This window comes from Pempheris klunzingeri, chromosome 8 (assembly GCF_042242105.1).
Source record: "Pempheris klunzingeri isolate RE-2024b chromosome 8, fPemKlu1.hap1, whole genome shotgun sequence".
Taxonomy (NCBI): Eukaryota; Metazoa; Chordata; class Actinopteri; order Acropomatiformes; family Pempheridae; genus Pempheris; species Pempheris klunzingeri.
This window is the reverse complement of record NC_092019.1, coordinates 4,518,568-4,545,711: the sequence shown is the minus strand read 5'-3', so window position 1 is coordinate 4,545,711 and position 27,144 is coordinate 4,518,568. Positions and strand designations below refer to the sequence as shown.

The 27,144-nt window shown below is 42.0% G+C and overlaps 1 protein-coding gene across 1 annotated transcript in view; it reads left to right on the top strand.

Moving 5' to 3' along the window:
* Window positions 1-27,144, top strand: part of ldlrad4b (low density lipoprotein receptor class A domain containing 4b) — a 112,316-nt gene that overhangs the window by 21,300 nt on the left and 63,872 nt on the right. The window contains exon 2 of the mRNA XM_070835595.1: window positions 5,401-5,541. Coding sequence (XP_070691696.1) covers window positions 5,401-5,541 — 141 coding nt within the window. The remainder of the gene's footprint in view (window positions 1-5,400; window positions 5,542-27,144) is intronic.

The following is a 27,144-nucleotide window of genomic DNA, read 5'->3' as shown; positions in this document are numbered from 1 at the left end:
CTTGGCAGAACATGGGGGAATCATTCATCTCGTCTCACTACTCTGTCTGGCATTTTCAAATCACACTAATTAACCTGTTTGTGTCTGTGTTTGTAAAGGAGGTTGGGCGATGCATAATTCACCAGGGGAAGACAGGTTTACTGTTGCCTCGCATTTTCCGACATTTCAAAGCTTTGCTTCAAAATTCATGTGACAGCTGAATGGGAGTGTTGCTGGAGAGGAAGAAAAAGAGGAGCAGCAGAGAAGACAGGGGGTGGCCAGAAGATGGGAGAATAAAAGCAAAGACACAAAGTGAGGGGATGGACAGTGGGGAACAAGACAAGATGGGAGAGTAATAGAGAGTAATAGAGCTGGAGAGGAGAGGATAGACAGAAGAGGAGATGAGACTGAAAGAGGAGTCTAGACAGACGATGAGAGTAATAGATGAGACAAAATGAAAGACGGAGCGAGGAGAGAAGAGGCAGGGCAAGTCGCTGAGGCTTCACTAATTGCCACTCAGAAGAAGGGGAGAGGGTTTGTTCCAAAGAACGGTCATGCTGGTCTGTTCTTTGAATCGGATCTCTGTTTCTGCCTTTTTTCCTCCCCCCCGCCACCGTCTAGACAAGAGCAGAACAAGCTGTGAGAGGAGAAAATGTGCAGTGTCATTAGGTCGCTTTGCCAGCCGAGCAAATCGGAAGGACTCCCACCAGGAACGGGCCTCCGAGGTGTTTGTGTGTCTACTGTGTTATATGTGCAGGTACAAGCCGTGTGTGTGTTTGTCTGTGTTGATTAACTGCAACAAAGCACAGCCAAAAACACTAATACATTTCATGAAAAAACGTTTCCTTCCACTCTTCCTGTGAAGGATTATTTTTTGCCTCCGTCTTCCATCTATTACCTCGCCAAGTGCGAGAGAAGAGAAGAATCCTGACCACAAGTGTGAAGAATCGGGCTGAGACTTGATTACAGCGGTCGATTAGACGTTCGTAATCACGTTAAGTAATGAGTTTGGCACGCAGGAGTCAAAGCTGATTTGTTACTATGGCAAAGACATCATTTGACTGAATATTTCAGTGGGAGTCATGTAAATCAGTCCAATTTTCTCAGCCTCACGCACTGTCCACATGTGAAGCAGGACTCATTTGTGAGACTAAACATTTTAAATGATTCTGTAAAGACAAATCCAAAACAGCACTCTCTTGAGTTTCCATGTGTTGCTTCACAGATGTTTCAGGCCTATCTCATGTCATCCTGGGTCTTTCCAAGTTACTCATTTCATTCACTTCTGAAGATTAAACATCCAAAATAACCACTTGGCTGAACCCAGCATTCTGTGGCCATCTTATTTGGACCACAAGAAACTAACCATGGTCAGTTTTAACTGCTAGTGTTTAAAATGAGCTGATGGGTCCCTGTTAACCTCCTCGCTGTGCAACGTTTATGGTGAATATCTATGAATACTACGTGGCCCCAGGGCAGCTGTGTGGTTATTTGGTTAAAAACAAATAGTAGGCGCCCTCTGTAGTTTTCCACTAATAGTAGAGTTATGAACCACTGTTAGAAAATCCTCCAAAATCTGGCATTACAGATGTTTTATGAGGAAGGAAATTCGTTCAACATGTTTATTGGGTCACAATACTTTGATCACAAAAGAAACTCCACTATTGATTTAGGAATGTGCAACATGTAAGCACAAAACTGAAAGCTTACAAAACAGGAACAACCTAATCGAGCCACTCCACTAGTTCTACACATCGATATCGGTTGTAGCTTTAGGAGTGCTGCTCAGATTGTGAAAACATATAATGTCTTTCGTGGCTGTGGAGAGGTTTTGTCAAGTCTGAACAGAAAATGTGAGCTTGAGACTCTAAATTATTAACTGTAAACCTGCATTGAAAACTGGAAGCATGGAACCTTAAAGACGCGGCCATTCACCATGTAGAGAGGCTCTAAGAAAAGACTAATTCCATTCATCGCACTGCAAGTAGAGTTAAGAGAAGCCATTTTAGCAGCATTGGAAGTTTTATTTCTTTTAAAACCGTATTAGTTTGTTGCTTTTCTTAAATTTTCAATATTACCACGCCTTGGAAGGGCCTACCTGTGCATCGCTCTGTGCTGTGACTGAAAAGAGTCACCAGTCATGCACACAACGTCACCCGTTCAACAAAATAGGAACACACATAAAATTTGACATGTGTCAGACAGTGTGTTCCCCAGTTGCATGCTGGGAGGTTTCCCTACATGCCTACTTTGTGATGCTTTTCCTCTGCTACCAACTTATTTAATAAGAAATAATACTTTGGACAAACTCTGAAATTCAAAATGTTATCAGCTGCCACATTATTATTTGTACACTGAGTCAACAACAGCATTGTTACAATCTTTAAGTGGACTACAGACTAAAAGTCACAATATCTGGTCCTCTGCTGCTTCCACTTTCACCAGTGTTGTTTTCAACTGTTTCGTATGAATCTCGTAGTATTTTTGAAGTGCAGTAGTAAGTCAGTATTGTAGCGGACCACAGTCTTACCAGTTGACACACATGAAGCTTGGAGTTGTGGAGGCTCTGGGATTGGTTGTCTGTCCATCCAGCCATGAGTTGTTCTGGTTTTTCATGTCACATGTAAACGTTTTTTGCATCGTGATTGGTTTTCCTTTGTTATAGAAGAATGTTTTTCTATTTTTATCTCTCAAAAAGAGGAAAAAAAAAATGTGTATCCATGGAGATGTCATGCTGTGTTTTCCATAACACAGTTATAAACCCGCCTCCACCATTCACTTATTATTTGTTACAGTTTCTGTGAGTTTTAATTACACTCATAATTGTGTTGGCAGTGCTGCATTAAAGTCCACATTAACAGTGAAACTTTGTGACTTTACTTAAAATGAAGTTGTAGTGAAGGGGAGTTAGAATTTGTTCAGTATTTGAGGAAATAAGGGCCTGCAGAATATAAAGTATTAAGTACATACACAGTACTTCTAATGAGCTGCCATTCAGTCTACACTGTGATTGCGTAATTCACACACAGTTCACACACTTAATTATTAAACAATGTTCCACTCAGACTGGAACGTGCTATCTGACTGTTGAAGTGATGAAAGCTGAAATGTGAAAAACTCAAACAATGTTCCCGTCCAGAAACAGTGATGTGGTTACTGTGCATAATCTGCACACCTGTCAACAGTTTTCATCAGGAACTGTTATTTAAAGGTAAGAAAACCAGTGTGAACTGTTGACGGTGTGGTCTGCGGATCATCCTGAGTAACCAGGACGTTGTTTCTGGGAAAACACTCTCTCTTAAAGGGTTCGCCTGTCATAATTTAATGCTGCAGGAAACCACAAATGGAATTAGATTTACCTCCATTGTATCGGGATGGGAAAAAGTCACCGCAGCAGATACCTCAAACTGAAGAAATATTGTATGTTTATATATTTTTTGGTTAACCGATTCTTTCTGGTCTTGTACTCCTGAGGAAAACAGTCATTATTACAGTTCTATACTGTTTTTAATATGTATTGGCTGTCATGACACGTTGGAGAAACTAGAAAGACTAATTATATTTGGAAAGTATCCAATCGACAGTGCTTAGAAAATTGTCCGCCTCAGCTTTTCATTGTGATAAAATCTGTTCAATGCCACAATCATATAAACACAAGCAAAACAGCCGTCATGAGTGTAACGTTACCTGTAGCTCAGAGTTACTGCTCAGCCGGCTCGTATGCTGCAACAGTTTAGCTCGGTTAGCTCCATAGATGTAAAGGTTAGCCCAGTGGAGGCAAGCTTCACGCTGGTAACTCACAATATTTTGGCCGCACTTTATCTACCAATCCTGTGGGACTAGTTAGTAGTAACTTTAGCCTTGTGGAAGACTCTGGTCATGCAGAATGAGTGTGTAGTTTTTTTTTAAACTATTTTATTTATCGATTTATTTATGTATTTGTCTGCTGTGATTACAATTTCCAGGGAAAAAAAAGGCAAAAAGTGCTCCTTGAATAAGTTGCAGACCCCGTCTTTAACTACGTCACAGGGCTGTTGCCACCTTTTGCACTTAGATATATTCTTGGCACGTGGCCTATCAGGTAACGACTATTTGATTGTATGACTCTTGTATAACTGTTATACTATAAGAGTGTAATACTAAAATGGTGGAAAAAGTCACATGTAGTCAGATGTATGTCAAAACAAAACAAAAAATCACCTTGACTCTGATGTTTGACTGCAAAAAGAAATGACTCTTGTGATGTCAGTTCAACCATAAAAGAGCCAGCATATATATATATACATATACCAAACGTGCATGCTATCGTAAACCCAAACAGACATGGCTCTTTCTTAAGCTTTTGTAAAAAATATATAGCCGTACTTGGGACTCTTTATCATTCAGGTTCCATTTATTTTCTCCGCTCTGCAGACACTCTCACTTTCGTCGTGGTGGGCTCAGCGTGAGCGTAGCTCTCAGAGAATGGCTGCACTAAACCACACACATCACACTGCGGGGCATACTGACATGGCCTTGCTTTCCAGTGCATCAAACACTTTGTTGTTGTTTTTTTTTCACTTATTATGATTAAAGTTCAGCATGATTATTCATTCCCTCAAGAATATATATTTTTCATTTCCACATTTTTAAGTTCAAGTTGTTTTTTTCTCACCAGATAGTGCTAATCAGGCATATTAATATTTAGGGGGAAAGAAGCGTTTTGGTAATAACCGTGACAGAACATTATGGTTCGGGGCTGCGGCACATCAAAGGCCCTTTTGAAAAGCTGTTTATTTATTTGTTGTTTTGAACGGGAGACCACTTTTCGCCCGACCTTGTTTCTGTGTGAACTCAACACATTAACTCTGCTTTGTGTTTGAGCTTACAGGTAAAAAAAAAAAGGCAAAAAAACCAAAAAAAAATCATTTCACATGACCTTGCACATTCTAAGGCATAGATAACGGGCAGAACTGCACATAACAGCCCAGTGTTTGAGCATTTTGTTGCCTGTACAGTTTATCAGTGCTTTTACACATTCTGGAGTGTGCCTGCATGCTCTACTATTGCAGTGACACTGGTGTACGTGTGTGGGCGGACTTTTTTTAACTTGTTTTTTTTTTTTGTATGGACACCACTTGTAAACATGCATTTTTATTAAATGGAGATTTTTTCATGTTAATTTTCCATTATTGGTCGATTGTGTTCATCTTCCCAGTATTTCAGAAAAGTAGCAGATCAATCAATTTCATCATTCTTTAAAAGCATTTAAGACTTCAGACATCAGTTACAACATTTGCTTTCCAGCTGATCTTCAGACTGTGAACACAGCTCTACTGAGAGAACGAGGTTTTTGCAATAGTTGTGCTAAGAAATGTTTCTTCTCTCTCTCTTGTCCTACACACCATCCACCCACCCACCCTCCCTTCCCCTGCTGTACAGAGTGCAAGTTCCACTGCACCAATGGGAATTGTTTGCGTCTGGGCTCGCTGATCTGCAACCAGCTGAATAACTGTGGGGACAACAGCGATGAGGAGAACTGCCCCGTGGTCACCCAGCACCCTCCACCGGGCATCTTCAACTGTGAGTGCTGAAGGGTGCTGCTCCACCTCCCTCTCTATACCTCACACCATCACACACTACAGATAGATACAAACTCCAATTTTCAACCTGGTTTTCTGTCCCGCTTCACCCCCCCCATCCCGCTTTCCTTTCTGCTGTTTCAGCTCTGTTCTCCCTGGGGTCTCTGTCGATTCCCAGTGAGCACATCTGATGTGGATTCAAAACCTTTTTTTGGGGCGTGGTACTTCAAACCGACTTTCCGTGGAGTATGATGAGTTTTCTAGGATAGGGTTTCTTGGATAGAACTTTTGTGGCATGTAGATTCAAAAGGTGGTGATCTCCTGCACACCACAATGTATTCTGAAAAAATCATCAGGTATTTTAAACAAACAACATCAGAGCCGGAGACTATACAGTCAAATCTGATGACTTAATTATAGGGATAATTAATCCAAATGCATACATGAGTCAAAATACACAGAACGTTTCGACACAGCTTACATAGTAAATAAAATACAAAAGGCTGAACTAAATAAGTAGAACTGATAAGAAACAGGAAATAGATAAAAGAATAAATGAAAACAATGACATTTTCTTCTTGTTCACCTCTCATGAAGCCTATTGCCACTTCAACAAAACACTTTTGTCCATTGAATTTCTAATTTTACTCAGTCTGGAGAGGTCGATTTGTCCTCCTTCTGTCCTGTTAGCACCTCAGGAGCTTTGCTGCTGAAAGGACAGCTGGTTCTGAGGACGCTGACATGTTACACAGGTCAGATTTTAGTGATTATTAAACAAATGAATGCCTCAGTAGTGGCTACCCGCCACTGATGGCCCACATCTGATGTCTATTCCCAGTTAAATTATACTGTCAGCATCTGCGTGTCCGCGAGGGTCCGTGTGAAGCAATTTTCTTCATCTGCCCCTGTGTGTGAGAGTCCACAGGGACTGTCCTCACGCTGCCCGAAATTCAGACACGACTGTTGGACAAGCGTGCAAACGTGTCTGTGTATTAAGTCGCCCAATATAGTACAAACAGGAGCGCGTGCACGTCTGCTGTCTGCGTGTATATTGAGTCCTTTAGAAGCCAAAGCTGATATAACTGTTTTAACACTGCAGAAGCTCCTACAAAGGTGATCAAAGTGGGTGGTTGGTGGTTCACATCTCCTCCCTCTCCTCTGTGGTCATGGTTTCTGTTTAATCATGGCCACGAGTTCCCTCTGCGGTTTAACCAAACCAAGCCACAGAGAGCAGCAGATCAAAACACATTCTTATGAAAGAAATCACTGATATATGACCTCTGACTTGTTGGTTTCACATGTGTGCGTTAGATTAGACACTGCTGGCATACACTAATGGCATGTAAATGGAAAGCTAAGATGTGCAGGCTGTAGAAACCAAGAAAATGTAAAAAAAAAAGTGTCACTGGATGTACATCCAACTTATCAAATCTGTGTCATGTTATTCAATACTACAAATTTGTAAAAACTGCAATGAACAGAAGCTCATCAGTGGCGGTCATGGTGACCTGATACCTGAGAGCCTGATACAGTAGTTGGAGGTAAATGCACCATAAAGTGCTGCAGGGAAGGATCCTCACAGATACATCACTGGATTTTTTTCATATCCATCTAGAACATCCTCCTCAAAAGTTTCCCCACTTCTCCATTTCCGTGTAGTTTTTGTTTGAATCTCTTTGCTGCTTTCATAAGCACCCCACCGCCGCCACCCACCCCGCCCCACCCCTCCACCAACCACCAACCACCTCCTTCTGCCCCCCGCTGAGCAGCACTGTCCAGGGAGCGAGATGAGAGTGTTCCCTCGACTCGTCACGATCAATGGAAACAGAGGGAGAGAGGGAGAGACACAGAGAGAAGGAGGGAGAGAGAGAGGGTGAAGGACACCAATGGGCTCCGATGGCTGTCTGCCAGGCCACTTTGATGTGCTGCAGCGTTCTCTTTCAACAACTTTTAGGAGGAGAGGGAAAACTTTTTACAGCAGCACTTTCATCCTCAGCTCTGTGTGTGTGTGTGTGTGTGTGTGTGTGTGTGTGTGTGTGTGTGTGTGTGTGTGAGTGTCTGGCGGGTTCCTTACCTTCCCCTCCATCTCATCTCCTCACCTCTCCCTCCCTCACCTCCTTACCTCAAATGCGTTTCACCCCCAAACCTGCCAACCTTGTTGTTTTGTAAATGTATCCCACTTTTTTCTCTTCTCTTTCTGTCTACCTTTCTTTCCATCCAACAAGGCACTAGGAACAAATCTTTTTTTTTATTTTGGGAGGGAAGGGAGGGGGGTGGTAGGGTCGCGGGCGGCTTTGGTGGGGGGGGGCACACTCATTTCCAATGGATAGAATCCTGAGCCGGGTACTTAAAATATTTAGCTGTCTAGAGCGAATGTTAATGTAAGTGTCTGTGGCCGCCGTTATGGGAAAGCTTTACAATGATTGTAATTTTCTGAGCCGGTGTACATTTTCTGGTGATGCCTGAGAGACACTGAGGGAGGGAGGGGGGAGAAAGAGAGGGATTGTTGGGCAGAGAGAGGGAGAGAAGGGCAGAGGAAAAGAAAAAAAAGAAAGGGAGAGATTGCCAAAAGAGTGGCAGGGGATTGAAAAGTGTGCAGACAGGCTCGGAGGGGAGAGGAGAGAAAAGGGGGAGTTGGAAGTGAGACAGAGGGCCAGGCAGAGATATGGAGGTGGACAGAGAGAGGAGGGTGGAGGGTAGGGGGGGGGAGAAAGAAAGGAAGAGGGAAGGGAGAGGGACACAGAAAATGTTTCTGTGGTGTGGTTCTAATGGAGTTTGCCATCTTGTTGTAGCCGCTGGCTGTTGCCGTGGCAGTGGCAGACAGATGGATCATGAATACTGTCTAGACACAGCCTGACGCCCTGCATCTCACTCCCTGCACCTCCTCTCCTCTCCTCTCCTCTCCTCTCCTCTCCTCTCCTCTCCTCTCCTCTCCTCTCCTCTCCTCTCCTCTTTCAAGTTTCCCACAACTGCCAATTAGAGTTTAACAGAGGAAAATCAGAAGAAAAACATTTTTTTTTCGTCTTTCAAATGAAAAAATTAGCTCACAAACACACCATCGCTCGATTCAGCATACTCAGGGGTTTTTCCTGTCAGTTGGTTACAGTGACTAATAGTAGCCCATGTTGCACACATAGCTGTATAATGAGCATTACTGAGCAGTTTATCTTTGGACTTTTCTCCATTTTGTCCAAACAACGTCTCATAAATGTCATTTTAGCCACAGCGGCTGCTCCTCAGCAACACTTCCCTTGTCTCGCTTTAAGTTTGCAGTGCTTGAATGTTGAATGCGTAATGTTCAGCAAACGATCAAGGTCTACAAGTTGCTGCTTACTCGTGTATGTCTTATCAGAAAACCATATAGTAGCAGACCTTCATCTCTTTGCTAAATTCCCAAACAAGTGAGTTACGAAAACACCATAACAAACCTTTATACCTTTGCTTACCTTGTAGCAGCCACAACAAATCAGGTGTTGACGGGAATTGATTTTCTGAGGAAATGCTGCTGCTGAGCACAATATGGCCCAGAAGAACTAAATACAAATTAGAACTGGATGTTATTTTGTAACTGCATCCAGTCCTCCATATGCGGTCCTAAATATTTTTTGACAAGACATTTAAAGCCCATTCAGACGGGATTAACTTTACAGGGGGAGGTGGGGAATGAAATATGCACTGTGCTCCTCTGTGATTTAACTCATCGTCCCAGCCGACATTTTAACGAACATGGACTTACAGGATATGTTCTGTATTAGATGTGGACATTCAGCATGACAAGAGTTGACAGTGAAGGGAGAAATGTAAAACAAAGGGACTGCTGATTTTGTGTTCAATCACACCTTAATTCACCAACATTAGACACATGTTGATGTCATTTAATATGTGAAAAATGGAAGTTCGCACCCCCCAATATTTATTCATAATTATTTAAAAGCTAAATTCCTCCCCTCATTAGTGTTAAACAGGCTCCAAAATGCACTGGGTGCTCACTGAACCTCTGCTTCATGTTAGTTTACATGCAACCAGCAGCAGTGAACACAACAGCTGTGCATGTGGCACATGAATGCGTGCCACAGTTTTTGGTTGTTCTGTATCCTCCATGCGCTGTGCACAGTTGATCACTCACAGGTCTGCTACACAGGTAAAAAGACAGCCTGTTTAAGTTGCTGCATCAGTGATGCATATGTTAATGAACACATCTGGACCAGTGTTTGTCTGTAAAACAGCCTCAAGGATGCTACGAGTTTCATTCAGTCACCTGCCTTCTGAAATCTGGGCGTGTAGCTGACGTGTTATTAAACTGTGTCTCTGTGAACTGGCTCAGCACCACGTGTGTGTTCTGTGTTGTACTGAACATCCAACATGTAGCTTCTGGTTAAAGGTTTAATAGTGAAAATACAGAGAAACAAATGCTCATATGCACACTGTGTGTCAGGTGTGTGATATAAATAGAAGCTAATTCAGGCTCAGTCTCATTTCCCAGATCAGCAACATTGACCACTGCCATTACTCGCACACTTTCATTGCACATTTGCATGAGAACATTGTCACATTTTGCTTTTGATGCACCGACGTTTCTGACTAACATAAAACCTTTTTATGCAATATCTGAATGCATCCCAGCACTAAATACAATACAATATTTAAATGTTTTGTGTTTTAAGGTGTTTCCACTCAGATTTTTCACGCACAAATTTGAAAATCTGCATAAAACAAGTGGATGGAAACACACTTACATTAAACCAAGCTCAGATCATAGATTTTTTCACATGTAATAAAACGGTAATTTCACAACATCAACATGTGGAAATTGTTCACTCTCTGCCTTCTGACTTGTAGATGATTCCTCAGAGAAAAAACCTCCTGCTTCTGTTCTTGCCAACGCGTCCGTTGGGTGGTGAAGCACCAAGACGGTAGTCCGTATCAAGCCGGTGTTACAGCAGCACTACCACCATATCTTCCACTCCCAAAATAGCAGGGTAGACCCATGTAAAGGTCTAAATGGTCTTTGAAGGAGTAGTGGCTGTCTAAAGCACCATTTAGCCCACAAAGAACATTTAAGGAGGAACGTGTGTTTTTCAGTGTGTTCCATTACTGATCAAGGAGCGAGCGCCACACTTGCTGCCGCTTCACTTTAGCCGCGCTCGTCTTGGCTCTCTTACCTTGTTAGGCTCGGCTGAAGTGTGAGGAGGGGACAGGGAAGGAGACCAGTGGATGGTTTGAATCGATGGTCAACTCTAGCTTAGCCATTGATCCCAGTCCAGTGTGAACAGCACTTCAATAACATCTAGCAGCTTTCAGGCTGGCTGATTGATTCTGTTTGTGCTGGAGAGTCATAACTCTGCGAAGGCTCATTATTGACTGCTTCTCCATTCCAGACTGTCTGAGTGCCTTAGACAGCGCTGTTGTGTACCACTGATACCTTCAACACTTTTTTTTCCTGATATAAGTTACTTTTTATTTCCCTGAGACACAATATTTCTGAGAAAGAAGGCTAAGGTCCCTGCTGTGTCGGCAGTAAAGTGCTGAAGTTAGTGGTGGGAGGGAAGGTTGTCCCTGCTTCCTTTTCCCCTCTGGGTTTCAGTTGAGATTCTGTTGAATGAATTTTTTTTTTTATTAATATATAAATTGTATCTGTCAGTACTTATGTACTGATCATAGTGAGGTGTCATATCAGCTTTAAAAAAAAGGAAGAAGAAAAGCATTTTAACTCCCAACAGTAAGATTATGTAACTCTGACAAAATGAAATGGAAATTTTGAAAAACTGAAAAACACTCAGATGTTTTTGTCTGTGCAGTCTTACTTGGTCTGGAATGATCAGTAGCTTAAGGTGGCTAATGTTTGCAAACTTTACAGACTGTAGATATTGATGGCGTAATGACTCTCCTGTGGCTGAGATGCCATCTTCCTCCAGTATGTTTCAGCGTATCACACATGAAGATGTCAGTGGTTTCATCACGTTTTCAAACGCCCCAAAGGGGACCCACAAGTGTACCATATGTTCATGCATGTGCAAATGTATGCGCTTATGCACGCACTATAGGCATTTTGATCAGGATGGAAGACAATTATTTCAGCACTTAGCACACCTACCAGGCGCACCATGCAACACCATGCATGCAATTTTCATTAATTGCTGGGAACTTGAGGAAGGAAGGAGGTCAGCCTCCTGAAGCCCTTTAGAGAGTCTTTGTCTTCGGCTTGACAGATAACCGTCAGTGTTGAATTCATAGGCGTGGTGCATTGTTTTTATGTTTTTATGTTGGCTGAGATAACAATTAGTGGAACAGAATATGATAAACGTTATTGTAACTGCTGAAAATAAGCATAATATTATCATTATTATTTTATCTGTGGTGACATTTGGGAAAATTTGGTAGACAAGACCAGGACAGTCCCAGACAAACCAGGATGTCTGGTCAAAATTAAAACAAGAAGTGAAAATGTTGCAAGCTAACAGAGGGTTCGCCCTCTAGTCTAGTCAGTTTATGCAATAATGATGAGTTTATTGTTGTTAAGTCATCATTATTATGAGTACAGTGAAAAGACTGCATGGCCAACACTGACATATAATCACTGTATAAAGTTGTTATGGGGAATATGTGTCAAACTATTTTCTGTTTACACATTAGCAGTCCTATATTGAGACCCCATTTTGGTCTTCACAAGCTCCTGAGGGAATGATTTGGCTTTTTAGCCGCTAGCGGGTAAATTTGATATTGACAAGAGCTTCATTTCTGGGCCCTAAAACCAAAACAATGAGCTGAAAGAGGCTGAAACGCTCTGTTGAGCTGAGGGGAACTGCAGTCAGGTGATAACTGTCAATGGGTTCATGACTGTAGGACACCTTTCACATAGTCTTCTAATATTGTTTACACAGAAATATTGAGTAGTGCAGGTGTAAAGCGACCAAAGAGTGCCAGTATCCTGTAATTGGCAGTTGTGACCACTGTTCAGCTGACATTACAAAGTCACTGAGTCACTGAGCACTGAGGAAGTTTGGAGTCATTGATTTTTATCACAATAGAAAGGGGATTAGAAGGGTCTAGACCCGTGTTCCTAACCTTAGAATGAAGGACGAGCGCTGTCTCTTGGATGCTGATGAGAGTAAGTGGTGTCTTATTATCTTTATTCTGAAGCCCAAATCAAACTTTGATGAAAAGAGCCCAAATCAGTGTAGAGCAATTTCACAAAATCCCAGTTTGAACCATCTAAAATGTTGTAGTTTCTGTTAAGTGCTTTTTATTGTCTGGCTTTGTGATATGGCCACCAGATGAGATTAGTTTGTTTTATGTTTTGCAAGAGCTGGAGTGATGCTATCCTTTATTCAGCTGACATGTCCAGACACCCACGTTAATTTAATGTTTCAACCTCGAGCGAGTTCGGCCTTATGCTGTGATTGAAGCTGAAACTATTTATCAGCCCCCATTATTAGATCCCAGTGGCCGTTCCTGTCCCAGTGTTGGCTATCGTACAGCCGTATTATCTTGATTTTTGCTCTCACCCAGCCTTAAAAGCATCTGAAAAGCATTTTTCATCCGTCTTCTATGCTTTTTTCCTTACCCGAGGCTCTCCAACTGTCTCTGTCTCTATTTCCTCCCTGCTTTTCATCACTTAGCCTAATCTCATGGTTGAACAAGCCTCCGGTCAGCTGTCTTCTCTCCTCCTCCTCCTCTCTTTTTTCCATTTTCCCTGTCCTCTTTTTTCCCCTCATCTATTTCATATTCTCTCATCCCCTCTGCCTCCTTCTTCTGCCTCCTTGTCTTTCTCTTCACTCAGTTTTGACCCTAAAGCCCATGTTGGGTGGCTTGCTGTGTAATTATGGTGTCAACATGGCAGAGTCTCACTCTGTGCAGCTGTTGTCATTGCCAGGACTTGATCTCCACTGCAGCTCAGAGGTCAATTAGGCAGCAAATGAATGTAGCTGCAGGATGCTGCTAATTGAATGGTACCGTTGGGTTTAGGCATTGATGTTGGAGGGATGGATGATAAGTTGCTCATCGCTGCGATTAGCCCCCCAGTTGTGATCCCAGACCACAGACATGCCTGTGTGTTTTTGTACGTCCACCTGTATGTGTATGTGTGATTTGAGTTCCTACTGAAGTCCATCAAAAATTTCAATAAGATTTTACATTTAAATTCAAATAGCTGTACAGTTTATTTAAAAACAGTTTTGGTTATGTGTGTGTGTGTGTGTGTGTGTGAGAGAGAGAGAGATGGGAGGGATTTCCAGCTCATTAAGATTCAGATAAGTTGTCCACTTGTTGTCCTCAGGCAGCCTGGTCTCCGTGAGGGTAAAGATTTTCTCTGAGCAGACACAACATGAGAAACACTGGGTAAAGCACTGGATAAACACATTCATCAGGACTCCAACTCCCTTTCACTTCCCTTTCCCATTCTTACGTTGTGTAGTTGCTGCCTTTATCTGCATTATTGCTGTCTTTCAGTCTCTTTGTCTGTCTCCCACCCTCTTTTCCTAAACCCGGCAGCAGGCTTTGAAGCCTGTTTAATGGTTTTTCCGGCGGTGCTCAGGTCAGAGATGAGTGGCGCCTGGCTCTAAGTCTGCCGGGCCAATTAAAGCTGACAGCAGCTGCAGATGCTTAAGACTGCCATCGCCCTGGTCACACCACCACTTAACAGCGACAACTTGAACTCCCGGCCTTCCATATGGTCAACTCCAAAGGCAACCCGCCTGTTGAGTCAGAAAGGGGTGATCTGACAGAGCTGGCTGAAGTGATTGTTGAGTCCTTTTTTGGTATTCATGAGGGTTTAACATACAAGATGTGTTTGGTTTATTTTATTTTGTGAGAGACTGGTCAATGTTTGAGGGTGTTGGAGAGTCTGGTGGATTGAGTGCCCTCCAAAATATCTCCAAAATGATGCACATCTCCAAAAAGCTAACTAAGAATGAATGTCTTTCACCGTTGAGTTTATTGAAGGGTTTCGAGAGCATTTCATAAGCTTTAAGTGTCAATAGATGACTATGTGTTCTCAGAACTGAAGGTAAAACATTGAAAACCACAGAGTAGGATTCCTTTTGTATAAAAACAACATTAACTTTGCACTGCAGCGATTTCACACAAGCAGGTAAGCGTAGTTTCAATGAGGAGTACCGTACAGCCTGTGAAAACAGTATGTATTTACCTCAGAGCACCGAGTGTCAAACAAAAGATACTACTGAGATGCCTCATGGGAATGACAGGGTACATTGACCAAAAAAATATTACACATGATTCAAGTTTTTCTGCTAGCTTAATGAAAGTGCAATGTTAAAACACAGGAGTGCACCTTTAATTAATTCAGTGCGTTTCACCATCAAAACCTGTCACAGAACGTTTGTGTCAGCACATAAAATAAATGTTATCAGACACCACAAGCCCATCCTTTTTAATTTACATCAAAATACACTTTTTTGCTGCACTTACTCATAATTGATGTATAAGTGATGTATCGTCCTTCATAATGTCACATCGCTTTTGAAGCTCTGAATACAAACTTGAATAATGGCCAGTAAACAATGAACTCTGTGTGATTTTTCATGTGTTGTCAAACCAGAAGTCTTCAACAGATTGGTGCTGGGTGGTTGTGGGGGTTGTTGTTTTTTTATCCTGTTACATATGAAGCATCATGTGGTGATACTTGCTGATTGGATGACATCTTCTGCGCCTGTGGCCTCACTGGAGCCACGGTCGCCTCTCGCTCGTCTCGTCTCCGCTTTTTTATTCATGTACGTTTTTTTTTCAGCTCTAGGTTCAGAGAATCTTTTATTTTTATTTTTTTTTGTTGAATGTGAATGTGCGGGTGTCAAGGAAGGTGAAACTGAAAATTAGAAAGAAAAACATTTCAGTCGCAGGTGAAGCTGAAATTATTACCCAGTGGCACAAATGAAGGATCAAGTCACTCTTCTGGGAGAACTCTACCTCATAACCTCTCAGTCCTCTCTCTACTGCAGGCTTGCTGTACTGCTGATTGTGTTTTCTTGCTTCTAGGGTTGGGAATTCAAATATTCTTTTCAGATATTGGAAGAAAGAACAGTCTCCAGCAGCGGCTGCTGCAGTCTTTATCTGGTATTTGGGTCTACTTCAGTGAGAAAACAGTCCTCTCCAGTGTTTTCCTTTCAGCATAGTTTACATTCCAGCGTAGATGTCGGATGGAGGATTTTGTCTCCAGCTACCACTGTAAGAAAACAAAATGTGTTGTGATGTTACTGTCCGGCCGGCCCCTCCTGAGTCATTAGTATGCATAACAGGCACACTCCGGTGAACAGGTCGAGGTTGGAGGTCAAGGGTGAGTGGAGCTAATGCTTTCATGCTCTTGATTCAGCTCCTCTCGGGTGTAATACCCGCCTGTCAATTTGTTTGAGCTGCGGATTTACATAATGAATTTATATTAGCCAGTGTTCTCCACACACTCCCTCCTTCACTCCCCTCTCTCTCTCTTCAGTTCCTCTCTTTCTCTCTCTCTTAGTGTTGCAATTACTCCCCTCGCTCTCTCCCTGCCTCCCGCTCTCTCCCTGCCTCTCTCTCTCTCTCTCTCTCTCTCCACTTCCCCTCGTTCTCTCCACATCCCCTCTCCACTCCCCTCACCCTCCTCTCATCAAGTTTACCAAGTGCCCAGAGAGCAGAGTGTTTAAATGCAAACGAGCCTCATTTCCAAACTGACGCCACAGCCCAAGTATGCCTCGCATACAACAGCCCGAGCCCCGCTGAGAGGCTCCGACAAGAGATGGATGGATGGAGATGATGGAGAGAGAGAGAGAGAGAGAGAGTGACTGATGGAAATGGAGAGAGGAGTGGGGATTCTTGGAAGTAATGTGGGAGCATAAAATAGGATGCAGAGCAGCAGGGCGTCGGAGCTCGTAGGTGTCGGGCGCTGTTGACATTCCTGCCAGAGAATAGGTGATGAACAAGCTACTGTCTTGTTAGTCATAACATTCCTTTCACCACACAATGATGCATTTTTAATTTATGCGTCAGCATGGGGTCAAGTTCACTTTGAATGTAGTATTTTCTATTTTTGGCTTTGCAGTAATATCATATTCAGAAAACAGAAATGAGACTGTTATGGAGCTCATTGTGTCTTTGTTGAACAGAGCGCTGCTTTGTTATATGTACTTGATCTGTGCAGACTTTGATGATTCCGTGTGTTACACCCCTGTATAGATCATGTTTGCATTGTTGAAATCTGAAATTACTAATAGTGTTCAAATAATTGCAGAACCTTAATTAATAGCAGAGATATGCAAAAATAAAAGCTGGTCCCTAATAAAAGAAGGGTTACATGTGTTTGGTGGGGTGGAATCACTTGTACTTAAATAACTCTCATGCTAAATTCAGTGTGATGCACTTTTACACAAAACTACTTCCATCATTACAACACTCATGTCACATGTTTGCCTTCTTTACATGTTCACTTATACTTTTTAATTGTTTTATTAGTTCCAATTATGTCTACTTTGCTGTTTTTTTTAAATCAGTTGACAGTGAGAATGACTTTCAAGAGACAAAAAGACGTTCTTCTTCGTACAAATAAAAAGTCTTAAGCAATAAAATTGCTCAATCTAATAGCTCCTGGGTTTGGCTGCTACTACCTTCTATGGTATAATATGGCCCATAGCTAATGTTGGCTATTGTTACTGAGTCTAATTGCTGACGTAATGACTCTTTTCTACTTCTCTACTTCCACTGCAACATCAAATTTACACATTTAAATTCTGTAATTGTCACAAAAGTGACATAGGCTTACTTTAAGCTGTTGTCAAAGAAACTCAACACTTTTTTCAGATGTTTGATAATAAAACGCTAAAGTTGGAAGTTAAAACACCCATCTTACCATAGTGTCCATTAAGTGGGGGATGAAAACTTTCAATCATATCACATGGTCATCATCAGCATATAGAGTTTGGAGCACTTTGAATTTTCATTTTCCATTGAAAAATATAGATTCCACTTGATTACCTGTGGGTGAAATATAATAAAAAATATTTAATCTTTTAAGTTGTTTATAATGTTGTTGAGTTTCTTTATTTCTTTAAAATTCTGATTTTTGGTGATTGATTGAGTAATTGATGGACAATATATGAAGAAACTGGAAAGAACGCTGACACTGATGAAGACCAGGCAGCCAGAAACAAGTGGGGACTGATTCATGGTTTAGTGTGATGTGTTTAATTTTGATTGACTTTGAGTAAAGGGGAAGCTGCTGGAAGGCTTTTTCTGTGAAAAGTTTGCTAATTTAGAGTAGCTTAACAGTGGAAATCCCCAAACAAACAACGTCGATCTAACTGCAATCAATTATTGAGTAAGAACAGTATTTATTTTAAAAAGAGAACCTCAGGCAAAACTACAGGCAAACACAGAGGAAGTGTTGAGTTTGCAAGCAAATAAACATCTTAACAAGATTAAGAGTCTAAAAACATGCTAGCACCTCTGTGAGAGGAGCAGCTTTGAGCTAGATGCTAACGTCACGGTGCTAACATGCTCACATATGTATAATATTTACCATGTTAACAATCCTGCCGTGTTAACATTTGCTAGTTAGCACTAAAACAAATTTTAGACCACATTTTAGATCACCTCAATAAAGTTACAATACATCAGGAGGGGAACATGAATGTTTGTCCCACGTTTCATGACAATCCATCCAGTAGTTGTAGAGACTTTTCACGCTAAAAATGCTAAAGATGAAACCAGAAGATCACCAAAAAAAAGTCCGTCCTCTGGGGATCATGAATGTCTGAACAAAATGAAATGGAAATCCATCCAGTAGTTGTTGAGATATTTCAGTGGTGGACCAATCAGACAACTGACTGACAGACCAACACTGCTACTGACTTAGATTACAAATATATTACAAAATATACTTTAAAAAAAGGCTAAATTAGAAATAAAGGCCTGGTTTTCTCTGCACTTGGCCGCTGTTTGAGAATTAATAGCCCTTGATGTCTATGCCACACACACATTGTGGTACCAGCACACCTTCTTGATGTGATCACACACACACACACACACACACACACACCTGAGAGTGACAGAGGCCTTACACCACTGTTCTTGACAGAGAGCCGCTGTAAAACTTCCCCGGAGGCCCTGTGTGTGTGTGTGTGTGTGTGTGTGTGTGTGTGTAGTTCACTAACATGCCTTGTACTGTAGTTAGCTGCTTGTTTGACCCTCCCTCTCCTTTTCCTCCCCCTCCTCCCCCTTCTTCTTTTTCTTTCAGTTCCTTCGACTCCGGCAGTGTATGCTAGGTAATGATGAGTGCCCCCCCACCACCACCCCCTTCTCCTCAAACTCAGTTTGATAGACTTGTCTATCCTCCTCCTCCTCCTCCCTCAGTCTATTTGGGCCCAGTGTGTGTGCTAGGTAATGGTGCAGCTGGGCCATTAAAAGCGGGGGGCTATTTGACAGCACCCCACGCCTTTCATTCCCTACACCCCCGCACCTCCCTCCCTCCCTCCCTCCCACACACACACACACACACATGCACACATATGCACACACGCACAGGGCCTGAAAGGACCCAAATGAACCCCCACAGGAGTAAATGGAGCCGTCGCCCTAACACTGAGTATTTCTCTCTAGATGAGGATTGTGCATTTGTTTTGAAAAAGGAGAGGGGGAGGAGGGGGGTCGGACAGAGAGGGGGAGAGAGAGAGAGCTGAAGTTAAGTCTCTCTCTCTCTCTCTCTCTCTCTGTCTCTCTGGTAAACCACCGACTGCCTTTCTCTTCTCTCTCAGCCGCCCTCCCACTCTGTCTTTCGGTGGTTGTGTATGTACGTGTTTGAAGTCTGTCCATTTGTCTTAGGGGATTGTGTGGAGCTCGTATTGACTACTGACTGTGTTTGTGTGTGTGTGTGTGTGTGTGTGTGTGTATGTGTGTTAGTGAAGAGGGGGAACTGAAGGTGTTAAAGGCTTGATGTGAATAGCCTTCATCTGTCAGCCACGGAGGTCGGCAGGGCGATGCTGAAAGTCCTGGGTGGTCCAGCGTTTTCATTTAAAACACCTGCCATTCATACACACATTTGTCTACTGTAAGAGATGGGTGGGCGGCTGGGTGTGTACACGCACACACTCGTACATCTGTGTATGTGTGGGTGAGGTTTAACGCTTCATCCAAGGTTACAGGTAGAGAGATACTTTTCCTGGTCCTGACACTTTTCTTAATGTTCGGGCTAAACTAAGGCTTAGACCTACAATCTGTTTTTATACTTTGATTCTATCAGACAACATACTTTGAAATATAGTCCCCACTGAGGATATTGGGTTATTGTGGCAGCTGGGAATGTAGTGTAGATACAGATAAGACAAATGGAAAGGCTATGAGGCAATTGAATTGCTAAGGCATTAAAAATAATGTTGCAAGCATACACAGGATAGATAGATCATCACAGGATAGGAAGATACATCTTTGTTTTCCAATTTTCATGTTAAAAAGGAAGTGCAAGTGCGTATGAATAGCTACTAAAATAATGCATCATATAATATACAGTATATACACTATGGGACCGAGGATATGATCTGGTCCACGGGCCATTTTTTAAGTCCTACATGCCATCATCTCTCCTCTCCATACTGGCCATAAAACAATTCCAACTGCACTGGAAGAAATCAGTGCCAAAAAGTTTAGCTGAAGCTAACAGGTCAAACAACATATAGCAGCATTGTGTCAAGACGGACTTGGAAGAATAGGAATACATCTTTTTATTCGACTATCTCCACTGACGTCATAACTTCAGATTTCAGTCTCACCTGTTGCGAAGTTCATTTGCAGATTTGCCCAAATAATAAATAATCATAATTCAAGGTTCCCTCCCTGTAAAAAGACAAGACTCTTCTAATCATTTATTATTATTCCCCAGGAGGGTTATAAAATATGAACACTTGTTATCATGTGATCGATGCTCTGTAATTACAGTAGTTTACAGGATAACACTTGAGCTGTTTCCACCTGCTGATGACCACAAGATACAGTTAAAAGCTCTGGAAAAAGCTGACAAACTTCCATACTCAAGGTCAAAAAAGAACACTGACCTTTTCCTCTATCTGTTTTTCTATCATGATGCTCTCTTTGTGGTGCAAACCTGAGGACACAAAGCCAGAAAACCCAGATAAAATCTAATTGCAAAGAACGTAGCCTTTTGTTAATTCTCTTAGCAGCATGCAGTACAGTTGATATTATCCTTGGACGCCAATTGATGGCATTTCTTAATATCCTAACCTTCACTGAAGAAAACAATATATATCATGGCTGGGTAAGACTAGTGTGTGAATGAAGGGATTGAAAACAGCCTGGGGTTCAAAGGGTTTTAAAGAATAAGTATGAGTCCGTCCAGTAAAGCACTTCTACACTTGTGTTGATGTGTGTGTGCGTGTGCGCGCTCGCAGATGTGGTATTTAGCGTCTATTAGCATGCAGTTAGGTAAGTTTATATTCATAATTACCTGGGCTTGCCTCAGTCCTTAGTTTGATACTAAACACTGTGAATAAGAAGTCTCTCTGGAGGCTAATCTAGTCATTATACAAACCATTATGTTCAAATGAAGAGTGACTCCTTACAGTGAATTACTCCATCCATGCATTTACATACATTACTGTTTGTTTGTATCGCCCACAATATGAGAGGAACGTGCTGTGTGCTCACAGTCAGGATTCTGCTGAAGGCATAAACGTCTCTTTCTCCTTCAGCGCAGGCACTCGGTCTGCTGGTTGCCGTGGTGCTGCTAAGTTCACGCTAAGGCCTCATTGTACAGGAGCTTTGAGTATTTTCAAAATGAGATGTCCTAAAAAATCTCTGGCACATTCCCTGCATCACAACATGCTCCTGTTTTAGCTGGAGAAACCCATAGGTGGAAAATAAAGGCTTTGGCAGCTATGGAAATGCCACTAATGTCTACATAATAATTACTGTGCTAGTCATTTAGTTTGCTCATTCAACGTGTAGCTGAAGGACACAGTTTCTCTTTCAAAGGATTTTTTTAATTGATGGTCAGGTGCACACTTTTCATTATCATTAACAGAAAAAAAAACTCTTGTGTTTTTGATCTTAAGGTGAGTAAAAAATAACTTTATATACATAGTGAGGAATTTCAAACTGATGAGGCTTTTCACTCAGATCATTAAGACACTTCAATAATTCATTAAAGCTCTTGAAAGAAAGTCTTTCATATTTAAAAGTATTTGAAATATGGATAAATGTTTTACACTTTAAGTAAATTATGGTTCAATTGCCATTCATTCATAAGGGAATAAAAGACTGAGAATCCGGAGGTTTTCTTTCGATGAATATACTCATTTTTCTCCTGGATCACTCTCCACCGTCCTAACAGTGGATTTGTATGGATGGAGTAAAAAACTAAAAGCTTCATACTTGAACATTATGTATGAATTATTTATGGCCCAAAAATGTGATAACAGAAGTTGAAAATTAGGAATGCTGGAAACTGACATCCTTTTACGCCAGCGAGGGAAAACAAGACTTCCAGGGTGCTTCTCTTCTTTTTTACTTCAGACTGGTTCACAGGCCTAGATTTGAACTGGATGCCATTCAACACTGGAACTGTGTGTGTGTGTGTGTGTGTGTGTGTGTGTGTGTGTGTGGACGCAGAGTGATAATTATAACTGTCTGACACCTCTGGGTTCCCAGACTGGGAGGCCTCACAGAACAGCAGTCAGTCAGTCAGCCGTGTGTGTGGGAGTTGTACGTGTGTGTGTGTGTGTGTGTCTGTGTCTGTGTGTGTGTGTGTGTGTGTGTGGCGCATTTCCATCTGCATCCTCCACTGTCACTTCGCCATAGAGAGATAGAGTCCCCACGGACACCACTCAACCACACAATGTCATTTTTCCCCCCTCTCTCTCTCTCTCTCTCTCTCTCTCTCTCTCTCTCTCTCTCTCTCTCTCTCTCTCTCTCCCTTGTCTTTACCACCTAGGACGGCCCAACAAACACTTGTGATGCTAAAAATGTGTGCGTGGTATGCGAATCAAATGCTACTTTTGCTGGATCCCGGGGGGTCTGCAATTGTGTGTGTGTGTGTGTGTGTGTGTGTGTGTGTGTGTGTGAGGGGAAGACAGCAAGATATGAAACTGTTTTTGTATCAAGCAGTGAACCCCTAGTGTTAGAAACTCATTTGTCATACATGCCACGGCTGGTTTCTACACACTGTGTGTTTGCCTGTGCGAGTGTGTGTCCTTTCATTGGGGATCCGCGGTCTATCAGATCAGAAGGTGATGGTGTGTGATATTTGATTGGCTTCTGTGTCAGTGAACTGTCACTGCCACGAAGGAGGTGAATCCTCTCGACTCTGCTGACCACCAGTGTTGAATCACGGCCAGCTGCATTACTGCCGCAGACACTCGCTTTCTAACATTGTAAAAACTTTATTGATCCAGCAGCATATCCTGCTTTACAGTCACCTTCTGCTGACTTCAAACTAAAGTTTTTTTTTTCCTGTTTGCCACTGAGCAGCAATAAAGAGTTAAACGACGAATCCAGTTTATTACAACTGGAGTCTTATTTTCATGGTTTTCATTGTTTTTCATAATGACGTACTGACCAAAGGAGTTGCCGGCACCAGGGATCATTACCAAATCCTTTCACCAAGACCGACAGACACAAGATATACCAGTAATAACCCCGGCTTCATATGCCTGTATCTGGAGGTTTGGCTTTTGAAAATGTCCATATTCGGTTCCTTTCCCAGAGTCAGATTGATGCCACTCTTAAAACTGTTGGTTAGATATGAAACTACAACCAGCAGCCAGATAGTTCAGCTGAGCCATCCATCTTCCCATTTAAGTCTGAGCAAGGAAAGTGAATAAGTGCATTTCCCAATTATCAGAGTCATTTAAAGGATTGTTTTTTAAGAGACGAGTGGTGTACAGTGTTTCTCATTAACATTTTTCTGCTCAGATTTTTCTCAGGGTTTCAAACTAGTGACCCTGCAGTCACATGGCAGCTTCCACAGCCTGTAAGCTGCTGTTCCAAAGGAGATCTGCTGCATTGCAGCACAAAATTAGTGTCTGAGTGTGCAGGTTGCCAGATGATTTCTCGTGTTTTCTGGCAGGTGAAAGAGAATAAAATGTTGAATTTCCAAACAGGTTCAGCAGCAGTGCTGGAATCTAGTGTTATGTGCAGAATCATAGGACTGATGAATCTGCTGAAAGTAGAGTAACTTAGCTTTAATGTATTTGAGCATCTATACCACACATTTAATTCAACTTAATTTTTCTGGCAGGATTGAAGTCAGTATTGAAATGTTGTGACTAGTAGCCAACTTAGTTCTTCACGCTGTTCAGGCTGTACGTTGGTGCAACACTACACTTGGTGGAAGGTTGATAGAAAATGTGAAACTGGCAGAAGTTCAGTCTGACTCTTCACATTGGACAACAGCAGTCAGCACAAAACACATCTTAAGACACGAACAGCCTCAAACAGAGTCCCACTGCAACTACACTGGTTGACAAAACTGAAATCTAGAACAATGTTGATCAAAGAACCGACTGAGATGCCTGTTTGATATCAAAACCTTGTTGCAAAAGTTAGCAAGAAAGTTTGCTTCCCATCTTTGAGAAATAACACCTGAGCTGTTTGGTACATTTGAGCCGAGATTCCCAACCAGGGGTGTTGGTAGTCCAGGGGGGATCTCTGCAGCTACCAGGGGGTACATGGGAAGATTGTGGAGGAGCTTAGCTGATTTAGAAATATAGAAATTATAATTAATTTTTGTTTTTATCAAACTTTATACATACAGTTTGTATCCTTCCAGCTACAGTTTGCTCGATATGCTACACTTTCTCAATGACTTAAGTCACTTTAGACTTGTGCATGTATAAATGTTTATCTATTTGTAATGTGCACATGGTTGAGACACAAATAATCACTTGCCACCGCAAGTGGTTGAAGTACAAATGCAAATTTGACCGAATCTACTAAACAAAAGAGCGCCGCAACCTAAACATCTACATGTTACATGAACAATGTGACGGAGCAGTATAGTATCTGTGCAGTATATTTATTCATCTCTTTACCTCACCTCACAATGTGCAATACTTTGTAATAGCCCCCACTTATATCCTATATTGTTTCTATTTTTTATACTTCCTCTACCGTAGCTGTACATGTTCTTTTACATCACCTCGTGTCTGCTGTAACATTGTGTTGTGGGACTAATAAAGGAATATCTTATCTTATCTTATCTTATGAAGAGTTACCTGAGCCCATCTTGCAGGGTGGTGAGGGTAAAAAGGTTGGGAACCGTTGCATTAGAGAGGCAAAAGACTAAAATGAAGACAGACAAAAGGCATCAGTAGCTGATAACAATGCTTTTGAGTTTTGCTGAGTTAATTACTTTAGCTAGCTGGTTGGTATTCTAAGTTCAGTTTAGCCATGTTAGTCTTTAGTCGTTTAATTAGCCTTTCTTTTCACAATTAACAGAAAGATAGCAGTAGGTGGAGACCAAAAGAGAACCAAAACTAGAAGGAATATTGAACTCATTTGGTCAGCTGGACAGAAACATGGCTGGACGTCTGATGGATGTGTAGATAGGTAACCGTTTGTTAACATTTATTAGCAAACAGCAGCCATTTTTCACACACACAAAACTGTGTTGATTTTAATTTAAATGTAAATTTAGGAATGTGTTTCCACCACAGACTGTTGGGAAGCTCTGGGTGTGGCTGAGACACCGAGACATAGAGTGGTTTCTTTGCATAAACACATGGAGAGGAAAAGAAAGTGAAGAGAGGGCAGCGTAGGAGAAAAAAGGGATAAAGAGAAACATTGATGTGTGTAGGGATAGTGTTGTGCTGTAAACTTGTGTGCTTGGGTTCCAATTATAGACTGTGGATAAGGTTTAAAGAGCAAGCATGCTATTAACTGCTGCTGCTACTTTGCAGGGCTCAAGCACACACGACTATAGGATGCAGCGTTGACACACACACACACATGCAGTAAAGCCGTATACACACATGCACATGAGAACACAAATTCTTAAGCTCATTTGGATAGTCATGGAAATGTGTTCAGTCTGATCTCTCTCTCTCTCTCTCTCTCTCTCTCACACACACACACACTCAAAGATACACACACACACACACACTTCCTGACAAATACCATTCATCATCGTAATTAAAAAGAACAGGATGTCCAAGTAAGAAATGAGACAAACTCTCCTCTAATCTCATTGTGGAGAGAGAAGGGAGTTCCACCAGACAAGCCCATAATACTGTCACCTCCCTTTGTCTCACTCTCTCTCAACACACACACACACACACACACACACACACATGCGTACATCCATCTCCCTTGCTCCAGTCCTCTTTCTTAGTCTCTCTCCCTCTCTTTCCCTTTCTCTCTGAGTTGTCCTTTTTTTGGACAGAGTTGCGCTGCCCTTTTCAAAGTTATTTCGAACGCCTCGGGCTCCCATTAGTATTCAGCTTAACAGTGGCTCTCTTTGTTTCAAGGAGAAATTGCCAACCCTTAGCGTAAATTTTGCAATAAGACACTGGCAAATGGTCTACAGCTCCGACAAAAACGATATGATTCACCTGGGTACCTCTCTCTCTCTCTCTCTCTCTTTCTTTTTACTTTCTTTCTTTCTTTCTTTCTTTCTTTCTTGTTCAACCCCACCACCCCCCACCACACACACACACACACCCCCGTCCTCAGTGGGTGCTGTTATGAATCGATTTGGTGGAGGTTATTGCCGTCGTGAGCTGCTTTTGAAATTTGTTTTCTTCTGAAATTGGATTTTGGTCCACCCTTATTTTTCACATGCAGGCAATATGCTCCTTCGCATCTACCTGCAATTAGTCTAATCCATGGGCTGTTTCATCATCTGTAATGTTTAATACGTCTACACACACACACACACACACACATACACGCTCAGGAATGGGTATGATTGTGTGTGTGTGTCAGGAAGACAGGCGGAGTTAGAGACAGAGATCTAGCAAGCTCTTGTTCTTGGAGACCGTCATCACCCTCCCTCATGCCCATCCATCATATAACACACGCACACACACACAGGCATACTATCATCCGTCCATCCATCAAACTCGATCAGTCAGTAAACCTGCTGAATTTTTCATGTCCTGATTCCTTCACCTGTTGAGAACCGACTGTCTGCAGTCAGAAAAATATCCAATATTTACTTAGTTTAGTGGTCTGTGTGTGTGTGTGTGTGTGTGTGTGTGTGTGTGTGTGTGTGTGTGTGCACGTGTAACCTTCTAAGCCATCTCTAGCAGACAGCCTACAGCAGCACACACTCACACACACTCTCTCCCTCTCTCTGACTTGATTTTGAGCTTGAGAATCGATGTGAGGGCAGGTCCAGCCTGTGATGCTCTCAGATATTCGCTGAGATGTGTGGCTGCCTGAGGTGGTATCTGTATCTGTAAATGTTTTGATGGATTTGCAGCATCCTGTAACTGCTGTTCCAGTTTTTTAAGCACACAGACAGACAGTCAGGCAGAAAGCACAGACCGACACATAGACGGTTCAGTATTGATGATGACTCAGCTCTGTCAGCAGGAGGTTTAAACAAGGGAATCAGCGGCTCCTTTGAAATGTCTGGAAAAGTTTTGATTCATCTATGTTTAAACCCTAAGAA